Raw genomic sequence first — 17,870 nt, forward strand, 5'->3', positions numbered from 1 at the left:
CTGTAACGACCCTTTATTCTTAAATTTACTTACCTTTCCATAATAGAATTAAACTAGGTCTAGGGGCTTATGCACACAGTGTACACGGATGTACAGCATAATATTTTAAAAAGTCCTCTGCTGGGGACGAGCAGGGGTTTACACTCTAACGGATACAGTAAAACAATGATCACAGCCATGGTTCAAGGACATTCACGGGGAGACACGATGACAAAGACCCGTCAGAAATGCTTACTAGTTTTAACGATGCGACTCAGTTTCAAAGGTCAATTTTAGCATTTTTTTTTATTTGAAATTTCGAACCACTGAAACGTGGTCTTTCTTTTGGGGAAAGGTGTTGGGTCACATCGTACCGGGAAATTCCTGAAATATTACTAAAATGGCAAACTATCAGCTACACCGCGTGCCATTATTTCCCTTTTGTCTTAACGGTCGCGGATTACCGACCACGATATCTTTGATAAACACGCAGAGATTATGTATAGGCTTTGCGGTATAGTGCGCATGCGCTAGCTTCAACGTTAGGCTCAGCGTTTTGAACTCCGCATGTATCGGTACGTCGAGCTGACCAAAGCCGGCGCTCGCGCTCCGTACCGTCGAAAAAGCAAGCGAGGTCCACAAAAGCGGACCTGAAAAAGACGGCAACTTGCGCAAAGGTCGATTTAAATGTAAAACAGTCCGACTTTGGCTCATACTCCCTGCAATAACGATCAAGAATGCAGTGAAGAGTCAGATTTGGCCGAGGACGCAGACGATAACGGAGACGTGCTCAGTTCAACAACTTTGAAAGTATTTGACACGCTGCTTTTCGAACATATTAGGCTATGCTGATTACATACCCGAGTCCAAAAATTAGCCTGAGCGAGATGAAACTTCTGTTAGTTGCGATAATTTTATCACGCTTGCTGTACATGCTTGGTGTTAGTATCGTGTTCTTTTATATTTTTAAACTCGAGTTTTCTATCGTGCAGTCTTTTCGTCACGGTGTCTGCTGAGAAACCTTGAACAACACCGTACCCGACAACACGCGACATTTATGTCAAGGAGTTTCCCAAGCCAGTGCAGGAGTTCATACACACATAATGTAGATTCACAAGAGCAAGTTCACCGATCTGCTAATTTTTCGAAACGAAATGCAAATATTTTTTTATTTCATGCCTTTTCTTTCTTTAAATATAACCCAAAAATTAAATTACGTCAAACGTGAATTGCGAGGGTTCACAAATGATTCTTGTGTGCGTGTTGTCTAAACTTATCAATTACCCGCAGACTCCACAGCTGCTAGCTGGACCTCAACACTGAACGTAAAACAAACCCGCTCAACTTCTAGAAGTGCTGAAACTAGCAATTTTTGCTATATGAGGTCAGTCATCGAAAGTTTGACTACAAGTAAAATCTTCGAAATACTTGTATTATGTGTGCGCTGGTATTGCGCAAGTCGAGTGACTCCACTGTAGACTAGTCGATACTCTGTCTCTCGGAACACGCTGTCGATGACAGCCTGCACTGTTCTACGCTACGGCGTGATTATTATTAGTTTGATAAAATCGGTACAAGAACACATATAAATAAAGTTTGAAAAAATAACACGAGTCAATCTCTCCCGTCGTAACGAAGGGCGACAAGTTTGCAGTGCGGTGCAAAAGCTAAGAAAATACGACAGACATTTTATGTTGTCAAGAGTTACGTGTGTTCGTCTCATCTTGAGGTAGGAAAACTAGCAAGTGACGTCCCGTTCGCACAGTGTCGGCGCTAACATGAACTTGACAATCACTTTTCACAAAGAACATGCATAAATTGCCGATCGCGAGACAGGAAGTAGACAACTTGAGTCAAGAACAAGTGAATGCCCGACGCGATCGCGCGACGACAGCACATAAGTCTCGATCGGATAGACTTTTTACGCAAGTTTCGACGTCTTCGTCTTGACTGTGAACTCTGGTAACCAGATTGTAACCGTTGAGACAACTACGTATACAGTTAATATGCTAGTTAAACGTTCCAAAATGGATTAAATCGCTCCTCTGTGTTTGTTGTGTAAATACCACCCACTGCTGGCACTAAGCATTTGCCAGTTCAGTGTATAATTTCTTTCTATTTTTACACGATCTGCAATCCTAAACATATTCAAAATTCCCAAAACTGACTCTAAATATTTCAACTTAGTCCTGGTGTAAGAAAATTCGCAGAAAATAGTGTGCGAGTCGGACTTCTTGGTCACAATGTGTGACGCATAGGTCGTTTACACAAATCGTCGATTTCCTCAGTTCCGTTTTTGGCAGTGCGTACATTATTCAAATAAGTATAAGTCGGCGGCGCCTGGACAGACTAGCCTGATTTTTCACCTGTGGACAGTGAATGAATATATCTGAAAGAACGTGTCTCAGATTTCCGATAAAGGCCTGGAACTGAAGATATCCTGACAAACGTGAACAAAGGCCGATAATTTATGCAAAAAACGTCAAGTTGACACTTTGAAGGTGCATTGTGCGAAAACAAAAGCGAATTTCAAAAATCCGGGACACGGTTTTTTGCCCAGTATACCCAGCCGTCGATTGCCGTAAACAGATCACCAAGGCCGATTGGAGATTTGTACTTACACTATTTTGAGTAAAAAAACTAAAAACACGTGTTTTTGAGTAAAACAGCCGTATGCGCACTGTTTTTAAAAACTAACAAATTTTCTGAACTCTTCGGTGACCGAGCAGATAGAAAAAGTACCACATGTCGGGTGGGTGACCACGTCTTCTTTGTGAAATGAGGATTGAAATAAGTTACAATGAACCCTAGTCGCTCACCTTAAGTTGAGCTGTTACAGTAGTTTTTCGGGTTTATCGCAAGGTACGACTTCCAATTTGACCCATACGACTGGAGCCACCGACGTTAAAGGCTGCGTTTACCAAAAAATGGTTTAGGGGAGGGCTGGAAAAATTCAGGAGGGGGGGGATTCGAAAAGTTTACGGGTAGTAGAGGGGGACTTGAAAATTTTGCTCTGCCTGTAGGGGGACTTGAAAATATTTTGGTTCCCTTTTACGTTTTACATTTTCAAATTCCAAGTTTTTGTAAGTAATTCAATGAAAAATGAATACCATTTTTAAGTCATCCAATTGTTGTAATGTTTGTAATAGTTTAACAAAATCTAGAACCATTTTGTCACATTTCATGACTTTTATCTTGAAAAAATCTAAACATGTATGATTTGTCGTAAAAAACCAAACTTAACCAAGTAACAGGGCAGATGCTGCAACAGTTGATGGTTTTTGCAATATTTCTGTTCAATATATCAACTACAGTTTCTTGCTGTTTCCCTACAGCATCCTCAAACACAATATTCAGTTTGTCGACAAAGCCTGTATATACAAATAGTATTAGGAGATAATTTAATTAGAGTCCAGACGGACAGTCAGTTGTCAGTGATACAAATGCATGGTACAAAACGTGTCCGCACCTGTTACGATATGCCATGTTATAAACAATTGTATTATTAGGCGTTATGGATCGTGACAAATTTAGAGAATGAAATGAGGACATGAAGAAACAAGTTACTTCCGTAAAACTCTCCGCCTTTCAAGAGATACGTTCCGCATTGTAATGCATGACCAATTATCATTTAAACTGTAAAAACCCGTCAATTTATGCGTTCTCTCTTGCCTTTCAGATCCCAAAAATATGGCAAATTGGACAAAAATGCAGCCATCAGCCATAACACACCTTCGTTTCCGCATATTCAACACTCGAGTCAAGTGTGTCTCTACTAGCACAGTGGTACATGGACAGCTTCAAAAAAAAAAACAAACTACGAGCTGGCTCGAGGTAAAAGTAGCAGAGGAACTCGGCGATGCATGAAGTACGCCCTCTCCGCTCCAGTAAAGCAAGCAACAAACGTTTGGGTGGCATATTGAGAAATTTATAATTCTTAATTTTAAGTCCGTGGCGAAACTCGACAAACTCGCGATCGAAAATTACTGTCTTCAAGATGGTATACCATCAAAGATAACCTATGGAGTCAATATCAAACTTTGAATAAGGGAGCACGTTTCCTGTGGACAGCATTATTGTGTATGTGATTTGTAATTTAAATGCTTATTTTTCATTTTCGTGTAAAAAAGGGTGGTAAACACTTCAATTCTTCTCAATGTTTCAAAACGCGTCCGCGCAAGTTACGATATGCTATTCATAAACAATGGTATTATTAGGGCTTGTGGATCGTGACAAATTTAGAGAATGAAATGAAGACATGATGAAACAAGTTACTTCCGTAAACTCTGCGCCTTTCAAGAAATACGCATTGTAATGCATGACCAATTAACATAAACGGTAAAAAAGTCAAATTATACGTTCTCACTTGCTTTTCATATCTCAAAAATTTGATCGCGCTGTAATACGAGAGACATGGCGATGATACACAGCGGCGATGCTTATAATTCAGTCTTTGATGTAAAATCATACCTCCAAGAACATTTCTTTTCTGATAAGCCAGACATACAAAAAGTATCCCGATTCCATTTTGATATGATTCATCAGACGCTCCGTAAAGGTAAGTATATGCTTACATATTACAATGAATTGTAGAATGTTTTCTAAGGCTAAGTTGCATGCCTACGTTCACAAACACCTCTTGGTGGGGATGGGGCAGGAAGTTTTGGGAGCGGGGCTTGACAAAATTGAGGGTACATAACTTTGTTGACTTGCTCCACGTCTGTGGGCACATATGTGTCAAAATATATAATAAATTGAAGGAATTATCATCAGCAGACTGTCACACTAATGGTAGGCTCTTGCGTAGACCGTGGGTTGAACGCCTCCGCTTGGCCAGCTAGTAACTCAGCTGCCGAGAAAAGCCAGGCGACTGGGGGCCAGGCTAATAACTTTGAATACCATAGTACTGTAAGAGGGAGGCTTGGAAAAACGTAATGCTTCCGATTGGACCAACATTAAACAAAACCAGATATGACTGAAAATGCTCACGTGTTTCATTTATATTGAAGTTATGTGAAATTGGAACCTTTGCCACATGTTTGCAACTTCATTGAAATTATATGATCAACATAATGAACAATGATCACCGCCGATTAATTCTAAAAGGTCATGAAGTATACAAATATGTAATTAGCTGAAATAAAAATATTAAAGTTATTTGACTGCTCTTATTGTATCACCACTTTATCTAGCAAGTGTAATTACCGTTGGCCAAGTCCTTCAAGCCGTATATGCCTAGCTGTGAAAGCTCATTAGATATGCAAATTATAAATTAGCTGACATGAAAATGTGAAATGACTTTCGATATTGTTTTGACCTAGTACCTGGTATAATCATCAATGTACATAGCATGTTTTGCCAACTTTGATCAAGTAAATCCCGGTATATATCCCTAATAAGCAAAGTTCATTAAATATGTAAATTAGGAATTGGCTTAAGTAAAAATGCTTCATGATTGTCAATAATGTTGTATCATGGTATCTGCAATATGTGTAGCAAATTTTGTCAACTTTGGTCAAGTCAATTCAGACATATCTCTAATTAGGAAAGATCATTAAATATGCAAATTAGGAATTGGCTGAAGAGAAAATGCTTAATGACTTTCAATAATATTGTATTATAGTGTCTTTAATGTACATAGTAAGTTTCATCAATTTTGATCAAGTCAATTCAGATAAATATCCCTAATTATGAAAATTCATTTAATATTAAAATTAGGTTTTGGCTGAATTAAAAATGTCTTTTGACTTTCAATAATGTTATATCACAGTATCTTTGATGTATATAGCAAGTTTCATCAACTTTGGTCCAGTCATTTCAAATATATATTCCTAATTAACAAAGTTCATGAAATATGCAAATTAGGAATTGGCTGAAGTTAAAACGCTTAATGACTTTCAATAATGTTAAATCATAGTATCTTTAATGTACATACCAAGTTTGGTTAATTTTGATCGAGTCAAATCAGACATATATCCCTAGTTAGGAAAGTTCATTAAATATGCAAATTAGCATTTATCTCTCATGTCACCCCTTAATGGTTCCCACTGCTGATATATCTTGGTGTGATCAACATTTGTAGCAAATCTCATCAAATTGTGTGTAGTCATTTTTAATATACATCTGTTTTTTTCTAACATCATTAACTATGCAAATGAGCAAAAAGTATGCAAGCCACACCCACCAAAAACTAATCAGTTCTTGCCATTTGCTAACTGAATATATGTAACAGATTTGATTCTGATCTGATGGGCCGTTTTTGAGATATCGGACCAACAGACAGACAGACAGACACACAGACGGACAGACAAGACAGACAGACAGACATCGCTGCGACATATGCTCACGTGTGTAAACACGTGAGCAATCATACAAAATAAAGTTACGAAAACCGTTTTCCTGTGTGTGTTGTCAAAATGTATCTAAAACAGGTACTTTCTCACACCCATAAAGGTGTTAGCACAAACAACATGAAACATCTCCAGCCACTTTGTTGTATCAAGAGGAAGTTGCTTATATAATGACTTAGATTACAATATCCCTCTCGGCTTTTGGCTTGAAAAAGTGTTTTGTTTCCCGTCAATTGCGGGTCATGTGAAAACATGCGCGTCTCCAGGGTAGTAGCGGGGCTAGGGGTTTCTTTCGGCTCAGCCTAGGTTTCATGGTTTATTTTACTATGATATGTATTGCCAATAAAGATTTATACTGCCAACATTTGTTGTCTTTGTCTTATGTTAGTACAGGTTTTGGAACGAGATATTTTTCTCTGTCCGCATCGCTGTTTCACGTATTTGCCCTTTGACAATCCTATGAAAACTTTTATCACTGTGCGTCTATTATTATCTGATGTGTTTGATTGCCTGATTCGCCAAAGCAAGCAAGGGTAAATTACTAATCTGTGGACGCTGTCACCAGATTATCACAGGATTAACTTTGACCAAAGTCAACAATGAACGCACCAGCAAGCTGGTGCGTCCGTTGTTGACATGTCTTTGTTGCATGTTCAACTTAGAGATGTAATAATCAGAGGTCGATAACATTTTTGCTCCTATGTTCGATATAGTTTCTCTAATGCTGCTAACATTTATTTTACACTCCATAATTGCTCATTTCCATTGCCCCCTAACTGCAATTCCATCTGATTTTTTTCACAGGCAACTTCACGGGACCCCGTTTATTAGAAATTGGCGGTGGCCCCAACCTCGGCAACGCAATACAGGCTTGCACACGATTTCCTGAAATTGTTTTCTCGATTATTCTGAAACATGCAGACAATCTGTCGAGAAATGGGTGAAAAATATGCCAGACGCAATTGACTGGAGTCGGCAAATTCAGCGTACTTGTGATAGAGAAGGCGAAGGGTAAGTTTAAATATAGTAAATTAAGTGAAACCGCGCGGGTGTTCTCTAGACGTTGTGAACCTTTCTGTAAGCAGTGGTGAAACTGCCTTGTTTTATTCTTTGGCATTTACATGCATGATGGCCTTGAAATAGCTGAGGGATAGTATACTACAGTGGGTAACATATGGTGGGTAACAGAGGTTATGATGGATTGCAAATTTAGTGATTCCTACCGAAATATATAATTACCGAAAGTTTCGCACAAATTTCAGACAAATATTTTTGGTTTTACTGAACTATGGTGTCGCTAGAAAGCAACGCTATTGGTAAGCTTAATATGCATCTACTAAGCATCAGCCAGTACTTAAAAAGGATAGGTATTAAGCGAAAGATGATGGCTAGATACAGCGGATAATCTAACTTTTTCTGAAATTCTCAGCGTTATAAACGTCATGGGAATACTCATAACACTGGTGATATTGTTTACGTGTCAACTGAAACACAAATTTACACCGTTACTTTCAACCCTCTTACCACATTACGTCTGAGGTTATTATGTATGGTTTAGTGTCGAGTATTGTACGAATTACTACAATACACGAATTCCTTTGAAAATGATATAGAATTATTATATATCATCCCCTGGATAATTCCCCCGTATTCCGAACGAGTGTGGCTGCGTCGCGGACGAGTGATTCCCCGTGTAGTGGCCGTATCCCTCCGAGCCGAGGGAGAGGGGACACGGGGGAATCACGAGTCTGCGACGCAGACACAAGAGTGAGGAATACGGGGGGGGGATTATATATTTATCACATGCATAGACCCAGTTTTCCGTGAATAACCCTTTCAGGAATGATAATACAGGGAAAGAACGAGAGGGACTATTTTACAAGAATTCATGCGCTTGTGTTATGCGGTCGCGGCTGGGTCACAGCTGACTTGACTGCGCTCAGCTGTCGTACTTTTCGCATAATCTCGTGCAATTATCAACCACAAACAAAGTCTCAAAAAAGTTTAACACCTTTGAAGCTCATTTTAATATGAAAAGGCCATAATCTACCGAGACGACCATGGAACAAAAGGCATGCCGCGTTGCTAGTCTGTTTTTCTATTTGTCTGTGGCTGTACATGTCGAGCACGCCGAAGCTGCTGTTATGGATAATAGCTTTTTTTCTGTGCGAATCAAACGGAAATAGGAAAGACTGTTGATTTTTAATCAAGGTATTTATTTGGTACTTACTATAACATTAATTTGCGTGAAAATTGATTCATAAAATTACTGGACGTGCAAGTGGGACGTCGCTACACTCAACCGCGGCTATCGAGAACGGGGTTATTTTTGTCAACATTCGAACATCATTCAAAGAATTCTGCTAAGCAAATTTTGTATTGAAATTTTTAAAATTAGCAATTATTATGTTTTACGAAATTATCAATTGTATGTTTAATATTTTACGAACAAAATTAGCTTGTTTAAATATAATGAGTAACAGTGTTCGGCTCTTATTCAATCGGTAAGATTGCAAGAAACATGTCTTTCTGAGCTCAGACGCGAAACGAAGTTTACCAACAAGGTAAAATACAGGAACGTGATGCACACTATGCATGGACAAAACAATAGCTTGCACCTTTATTTGCACTGATAACCTTGTTAACTCGTCGCTCTTGAAAAATTGAGTAGCATTTCATCTGATGTGTCTCAAGTCCTTAGTGTTGTCATTGCTGTCAGAAATGATGTACGCTCTCAGCTTCCTCGGCTCGACCCGGGGGATCAACTCGTTGACTGCCGCGTGCTCGATGTTGAACATGAAACCCGTCAATGTTGCTTCTTACTGCTGCTGGGATGATTGGTACTTGTCTTTGGTTATCGTCTATGATTATCATGGTGTTTGATGGACATCGAGAAGGGCTCTTTTGACGTGCTAGACAACACAAAATTTTAGTAACAGAGCGTATTAAAATGTTAATGGTGTAGAAAACAAACTTTTAAGCTTCAATTGCAAATCAACCACGAAGAAACAAAATCATAAAAATTATAGTATCGACGGTATTTTGTATTTTTGAAAATAAACTCTGAACAGCAGATTTTTTGTTTACGTTTTAAAAGTAGTCCGGGTCCCATATCCACCACAAGTGGAATATGGATTTCATCGTAGTCACATACCTATAGTGTGACGTCATACTATAGGGATAACTGGGTCTATGTATGTGATAATTATATATTATCACATGAACTTGCCCGTATCTCCACCTGTGTGACGTACACCGGCACAGATAAGAAATCCACATTACCCCTGTTGTACGTCATCAACCGGAACTTGTTTCTGCAATGGTATATCGTTCATACATGCACACCGCGACACAGACCGGTTTGTCGTGATCGATGCCGTGCTCTCATGGCATTTTCTGATTTTTACAAAAAAGTGACCCGATAAATTCAGATATGGAAACATAGAAGGCATGTCCAGCGAAATTTCGAGTCGCTAAAGCTTTAGCTACTCCCAAGAATCGAATTAGGATACCGTCGATCATTTTAATGGCTCAGTAACGTCACGGCTCCAGTCGTAAGGCTCAATGTGGACGTCGTCGTACCTGGCGATCGCCAAGTGACGTCGTACCTGGCGATCCCGGTTGGCGATAAAACCGAAAGATACACCTCAACGTAAGTTCAACTTAAAAACTGAGTACCGTATAATCTTCGGGAAAGCTACATAGAAGGCACAAGTATAAAGCCATTCGACGAACAACGAAAAATGTCCTCCATCACTCAAATTATTCCGTTGTTTCTCGATCGGAATCAAACCTGCAGCGTAAGGCTGTTGTGAAGACATAAGCTGTCGAGCTGTAGCCAAACTCTACAGTACAGCGCTGAATCCACTGCATTTCGAAAGTTGACTCGGACAACACTCACAACAGAACAGAGTTCCCGTCAAGTAACAAACTGGGGATGTACCTACGGGTGATATATGTGTCACGGCAAATATCAAAGTCCGTAAGACGAAAACATTGACGACAAAGACGGCCACCGGCGGAGACCGGCGACAGCAGTACTGCGCCCACTACATGCGTACATTCTGTGTGTCATCGATCGGAATCTTTCGGGCTCGCCAAGGTCGTATAAAACTTGTGATTTGATTTATTTATTAGTTCCAGAGACCAGCTCTGGAACTGTTAGTTTTTGCTCACTTTCCTTCCTTCTTTCTTTCTTTCTTTTCTTTCTTTCTTTTCTTTCTTCTTTTCTTTCTTTCTTCTTTCTTTCTTTCTTTTTTTCTCTATTTCCGGTATTACTATCATAGAACATGCTATACACAAATTTTACCCTAATTACCCAGAATGCATTGCGACACGCTTATGACGTCATCGCTCAGCTCGGACGGGTTTTTACGGGCATTTCTTGTGTGCTTATTTATTTATTTTTTATTCTGCATTGCTCGACTATCATATTGCGTTCAGCTATTAATAATTCTAGCTTTCTTTCGCTTTGTTTGTTGTTGCTTTTTGATTTTATTTTTCTCTAAATACTCGCCGTACGTGGCGCTATACTGTTTCGCCCGAATGTAACAATGGCGGCGCATAAGATGGCTTCGCTCGCATAGAGAAAGAAAATTAGGCTTTCCCTAAGTTTACAAGCGCGGCTGGGTACATCGTGTACCTTTGCGAGGTGGGTGTGCTCGAAAACGAAGGTCAATGCAAAATTTGGATTCAAAATCGGCTGTTTTTGCGGAGAACTGCCCGCCGTATTTCTGAGGAGCCACCAGCGGTTTTCCTATACCAGTCTGCGAGGCCGTTTAGGCCGTGTAAATAAAAATTCTTTGTTTGCCGTCCTTGGATTTTTGAAAAACCTACCAGCCAGCCAGCAAAAAAAACAAACACAGAAAAAAAACAACACAGATCAATCGCATAAACTCTAACTTTCCCATCGGTTTATGGGTCACAAGTATGAAAAATCATCTGTTACATTTACAATGCAGTGTTTCTTATGCTCTTCATTAGCACGCTGAAAACATGCGTGGAAACAAAGTTATACTTGTGTAAATACAACAAGCATACTTAGAGTTAGGTGATCTGAGTCTGAACACACAAAAATTCCATAATAACAATGGCAATAAACACTATACCAGTACATAATGTACAACATGTACAGTGTGATAGTAATCAACTGGTTGTGTACGAAGATCTACAGATTGTCTCTGACGGAGATTTTATGCACTAGGTACGGTGGTCATAGGTGCCAGTAAAACTATTAATTAAAATAACAAGATCTCAAATATGAATAAAAAGCATATTTGCGACAAATGCAACTTACGTATACGAGGATGTTTACAAAGTTTTGAAGAAAACAAAATATATTTGAATTAACACCTAATGAAGGAACCTAAGAATTTCACGTAATGGGTTCAATTTTGCAACGTGTCTAAGTGACATTTGTATATTAATTATAACACGTAAATTTAAGATCGAGACCTGTATTGATGTTTACGATTGGACGTATATTTTTATCTTTAATTTATATCTATCATGATCAAAACCAAGCTTTAACCTTAGTTAAAAATCCCATTCTAAAATAATACGGGAAAGGACAAGAGAGAAAAATACAACAGACAGGGCAGGAGGACACAACGACCAAAGAGTAGTCCAGGGCATTTAGACAATTGGAGAAGCGTAGCTTGGACGGCACCTGTCAAGCTTGTCTACCGAGAAGTAAAGTCTATATAGTACCAACGAAACACTATTTCGAAATGTTGGGGTAAGCTTACAACAAAAAGGTGTTCTTGCAAAACCTGAACATTCCACATATTAAACTGCAAAAGTTACTGAGTATAACAAAGTATAGATGTCACTCAGAAAACAAATGCTAAACATCTTGGTAAAAGGTGAAACTACTGTCTCTTCCATACAACACAGTCCCTCTATCCATAGTGGATAGAGGGACTGTGCATACAATTAGAATTTTTGCAGTAGAAGAGTGGGTAGCTGAGCAAATCATAACAGCCTTGAGTACAAATCCTCCTTTTTAAGTGTCAAATAAATACAAGTACTGTTTCTGTTGAGTTAAATGCTCCATTAGCTGTAACTTTAAAGGCTATTTATTCTGAATTTTGTGTATCAACTAGTCTTTTACCCGAATTCTAATAGCGCTGATCTCGGTGTCAGGTTTGTTACTATATATAGCTGCGCGCGCGACTTCGAACACCGCTGCCTGAAAATCGGACAAATTGTGTTACTGCATGCGCGGTCGTTGTTGCAACTTGTAGTCTGAGCCATAAATTCATATGAATTAGTGTGATTTTCTGTATGCATTATGACGCTAGCAGGTTTTGATTTCATCGTTCTTGCTGAAAATGCGGACAAATTTTTGCACATTAATGAAAGAAAAATGACGTTAAGTGATCAGCGCTATTGCATACTAAAATGCTGAATATTCTGTTTGTCAAGACAGCAATGCCGAATGGCCATTGCTATTTTTGAAAACTGAATTCTAATCCGGACTTATAAAATGACCACATCGTTTTTAGCACAAAACAGTGTTCAAAGTGAAAGCAACTTATACTGCGTACGAACTATTTGGAGCATTCAACAACGAACATTTCACCGGCGGTAACTGCTTGCCCCACCACCGGGCTGCTTGCCCCCTCGTGATCAATCGCGGATCGCGCAGAAGCTGATGGAAATTCAGTTCCATTCCTTATTCGAAGCTAAACCAGTCAAGAATTGTTTTCGATCCGTGTTGTATGGAGACCAAGCCAATACAGCGCACTTCCGCCGATTTGGAAACTTTGAGGGAGAAATAAACTTGTGAAACGGTCGATCGATCTCTACTTACGGTATACTGCAGTCCACCACAACAGGAGGTGCACATACACACTTTACGTACAGCGGTTCATATACCCCTTTTACGATAGGTAATCTGATTTGTATCGAAACGATCGTCCGACATTTGCGTTTTTTAGACATTTGAGTAAGTTGCTGCGTCATTGCCAACAAAGGAAGGACCAACGCGTCGTATTTTCGAGCATACGATCTGTGTTTGTTTTTCATATTTCGTCACAAAACCTACCCGCACGCGGACGGCAAACAAAGAATTTATTTTACGGCGCCTTAACGCCGATAACACACAGCCCTGTCACCGCACCGGCGCCGGCATGCGTTGGCTGCACGTTAAAGCAGCTCAACTTTCCAAGATCAACGGTCAGTATCTCGTGAAAACAGCGACATTGCAATGAAAATTGTTTTAGTCTGTGCTTTTAATCAAATGAAAATGCATGTGGCGTCGGTTTTCAATTTCAACGGCCTAGGTCCGATGTTTCCTCTCGTCTGATCATCGTCGTAAAGCATACGCCTCTTTACGGCAACAACTCAGCGCTACCCGTCAAGCGATTGATTTTTGCGTAGGTCAGCGAAGCGAAAATTATTGCTCTGGCTCGCGAGAATGTCGTCTGATATACATTTCCGTGCGTTGTCGCCCCGTATGTATCTGTTGCGTTTTTACCGTACATGTAGGCATTTGTAATCTGTGGACTGCCTTGCTTTTAGTTGTATATGGTGTTTACTGCTAGCAGCCCTAACTATGTACGTGCTTGAATATTAAAATCCAAAGCACTCTTTCATTCTGCACCTATCTTTGTCACACATTCTCTTGTTTCTTCCGCTGCTCTGGTCTCTGGAACTTCGCTTTTGCTTGCAAATGCTTTCTAGTTTTATTTAGCACTTAAAAAATAACCATACAATACAAACAAGAAAAAAGACAAAGACAAAAGTGCTGGGATAACACAGAAAAGTTAAAAACTTATTTCCACTGTGGTCCCACGAAAAATAAAATCACAAGCAAATCGGCACGACAACAATTAATTAAAAACAAAATCATTTTGCTCACGTTGATTCATTGCAGCTTCATAAAATACTTCTTTAACTTTCTTTTAAATAGAGAATTTGAAGTAATACTCTGTATATTTCTTGGAACTTTGTTCAATTTAACACTAGCTGTATATACAAAACTATTCTGATAAAACCGAGCCCCACCTTGAATAAAAATAGAATAGGGTCCGGATCTCGTTCTATGGACAAGACTGTTAAAAGCAAAATTATCAGACAAATATTTCGGTGCTAATCCTAATGTAACTCTATGAACATGATTGAGTTTTATATATGCGACTCTGTGGCTAACAGGTAGCCATCCCATTTGTTTGAAGTGAACCGATTCAAGGTGTGCTCTTGCTGACATACCAAGGACAAACCGTATAACTTTATTTTGGAAGTTTGAAGTTTTTGTTTGCTTTTTAGAGTCAAGGCACTCTAACAGTAAGAGCTTGCATAATCAAATGGCATTGTGTCAAACAGTTAGCCAACAGTTTTCTCGTATGATAATCTAAAAACTTCTTATTACGATATAAAATTTGAGACGAGAGCATGTCTTTTTAATAACCTTAGATGCTACTTTTTCACCAGACAAGGATTGATCCAAGTCCTTACCAAGATATTGCACACACTGTTTTGCAGCGATGTTGACATCCCCACACAGAACCTGCATTTCCGAACACTGTTTTAATTTTCGACTTGAACCAAACAAAATAGATTCTGTTTTTACCGACATGAAGAGACATTTATTATCAATTAGCCACTCATTGAGATAACCCAATTCCTTACTAAGTTTTGTTTGAATATGTTCAACATCTCTGCCAGACACAAGAAGAGCTGAATCATCAGCATATATAGTGATATTTTAAAAGCCACGGCATCTGTAAGAATAAGAAGTACTGTTAGATCGTGTCGTTGCATTTACTTCATAAATATAATTTGTAAATATTCTAATTAACTCAAAATACTATGGCTATCCGTCGCTAGCGCGGTGAAAGCTATGTCCGCCGATGGCCGACTTGCCTTGGAAGGCATCGGTCCAGTGTGAGACAATGATTGACACGTTCACGTGACCTAATCCGTATGTCTTATTGTTGGAGATACCATTCGATGTATCAAAATTTCAACTTGATCGGATTTATGAATGAAAGTACACCTGGAAACATTTGCACATCTCCTGGGTGACGGGTCGCTTTACTCATTAATGAAAGTAATCCGCGTAAATAAACACGAAATCGCGACAAAAATCATGAAATTTGTTACAATAATTTTGATCCATGCAAATCAAAGAAAAATAAGAAGACTGTTCATGTGATAAATATATAATCCCATGGAATTTTTCTCTGTTTAACGTCATCGTATACTCGTGTGTTTTACGCGGTACCTTCGTCAGTACCCGAAACGTCTGTGTGTTTTAGTCTCTGCGATTTGCAAGTGTTTTATTTCCCGCTGCTCGGTCAGTATTTTACTGTATTTGTTTTAACTATTGCAGTTTTTATCCTCTGCCTTTTAACAAGTATTGTATCGGCCTAATTTTACTTTATTCATTTTCACTTGCTGCAGTTTATCCCTCTTTTGAGGTCCTTTGTAATTTTTATCGACACTTAGTCATAATTGCGTGTAGTTGTTTTTGAATTTTCTTGATTTTTTTCATTAATTTAGACAAGCAACCTCGTATAGTATGATAATATTTCAAACAAGTCATCGTTGACCACACAGTCCCTACTTGTTAATGTGCACTTTGATTACAAGTCCTTGGAGAGGATAGAGTCCTGTTCATTAATTGGTCTGTGATTCAGAATGAGTTCCATGGTGATGAAAACGTAAAACCAATGTGGGCTGCCACCCTAATTACATAAGTTCATTAAATAAGTCAATAATTTATCGACAGGATGTTGCCAAATATTTTTGCATTCCATTATAACACTGACAGATTATCACCTGTACCACATTTCATGAAATGTGATGAACCATTTCTTGAAATACCAGCATAATCACGAAAATTCATTAAATATGGAAATCAGCAACTTATTGACATTTCTTTGCGTGCCATAACACTAAAAAAGATCAACATCTGTGCCACGTGTCATCAAATTTGATGCAGCATTTCTAGACAGATCAAAGTAATTATGAAAGTTTATCAAATACGCAAATTAGCGATTACTTGAAATGATACTGCTTGTCTTCACGCAGTATTACACATCAAAGGAAATTTGCAAATTTAATTTGAGAGTCGGACGAGGTTTAAGAATAGTCGTTACATAAAGAAATTGGTCTTTCTTAAAAATTACACACGCATGTTTCTAAGAAAATGCAGCGATATCATCGGGAACGCGGTACTATATATAAATCAATTCACACGTCAGGCGTGCGCGTGATTATGTTGGGGTAAACAGCTTTATCGAGTCTGTAATAGCTATTAAATTCTGCTGTACCACTAGAAACAAGATGTTGTCTGTCTTGAGGGCAGTAGATAATCTAACCTGTTACCTTTTCGACCTACAGAAGTACATGGGAGGATAGACAGGCCTTGTTACGCCGATCCATCAAAGAGATAATACCCTGCGATCTCCTTAAGTCAAATCCACTGGAGCCAAAAGTGTATGAACCGTTTGATGCCATAATGACCTCATATTGTGTGGAAGCTGCCAGCCCCGACAAGAACTCCTTCAAAGAATCCATGAAGAGCATTATCAAACTTCTGAAGCCTGGTGGTATCCTAATCATGTTCAATACGGTCAACGAGTCTGACTACACCGCCGGACAAGCGCACTTTTACAGTCTTCAAGTCGATGAACCACTCGTAAAAGAAGCCGTCGTCGAGGCAGGGTGCCGTATCGTATCCTCAACAATTTCCGACACGTACTCAGAGGGGTACAACGGCGAAAGGGTGACAGATGGTGAAGGAATATTGTTCCTGGCTGCTATAAAACAGTGAACAAATTGAGACACTCGGAACATACGTATTGTAACGAAGTAATTTTATCCTCCATATATTTCCCAGCTTCTTTATAAGGTAAAAAGAGGGAGACTAATACAACACTGATTAATTGCTGAGAAATGTTTGATGTAACGTAGTCATAGACGAAATGATATTTGACAAAAACAATATTTGTTTAAGGAATCTAATAATTCCATGGTGGTTGTAAATTATCATTAATAAATTAAAGTAATCATTATATGTGAGCTCGTATGATCACTTCAAAAATTGTGTTGATATTTATGATGGGAAGAATGTTTTTCTGTAATTCACATCTGCTGTACGTTGAAGCCACAACTTATAGATTTTATTCAAAAACCCTTGCTCCCGGACAATTTTACTCTATATGTATCTCTCACGCCTTACAGAATGTGACTACTGGACATAAGAAATGAACATATTTTATCTTGGAAAAAATGGAAGCCAAGACTGTGTGTACGTATCTGGACGACCTCTCGCTGGCTATTCTCCAATATTTGTGAATAAAGCCTTAGCAATTTCGCCTCCCACTGAAATTATGATGCCCATTACCCTCCAGTATCTATGGTCTGCCCGCTCCCCACTCCCCACAACAATTCAAGCTCCCCACTTTCCTCTTCCCACCACTGAAATTCCCCGTTGCCCACTAGATGACCACAAGGAAACCTAGATTAACACAAAACCGCGCCAGCAGCTTGCAGTATACCTTGAAACATTGCTGCCATCTACGTTAGGCG

General features: G+C 39.0%; 1 protein-coding gene across 1 annotated transcript; it reads left to right on the forward strand.

The window, feature by feature from the left end:
* Nucleotides 1–4,319: 4,319 nt before the first annotated feature.
* On the forward strand, nt 4,320–17,360 carry LOC139131720 (indolethylamine N-methyltransferase-like). Its single transcript, XM_070697919.1, has 3 exons — nt 4,320–4,537; nt 7,134–7,340; nt 16,680–17,360. The coding sequence occupies exons 2-3, from the start codon at nt 7,279–7,281 to the stop codon at nt 17,110–17,112; spliced, it is 495 nt and encodes a 164-aa protein (XP_070554020.1). The 5' UTR covers nt 4,320–4,537; nt 7,134–7,278; the 3' UTR covers nt 17,113–17,360.
* The last annotated feature ends 510 nt before the right edge of the window (nt 17,361–17,870 follow it).

The sequence above is a fragment of the Ptychodera flava genome, chromosome 4, assembly GCF_041260155.1.
Source record: "Ptychodera flava strain L36383 chromosome 4, AS_Pfla_20210202, whole genome shotgun sequence".
NCBI lineage: Eukaryota > Metazoa > Hemichordata > Enteropneusta > Ptychoderidae > Ptychodera > Ptychodera flava.

Coding starts and splice junctions, on each gene's coding strand:
- LOC139131720 (XM_070697919.1), top strand. CDS start 7,279: ATGCCAGACGCAATTGACTGGAGTCGGCAAATTCAGCGTACTTGTGAT. Junction 7,341..16,679: donor TGTGATAGAGAAGGCGAAGG/GTAAGTTTAAAT, acceptor TTCGACCTACAG/AAGTACATGGGAGGATAGAC.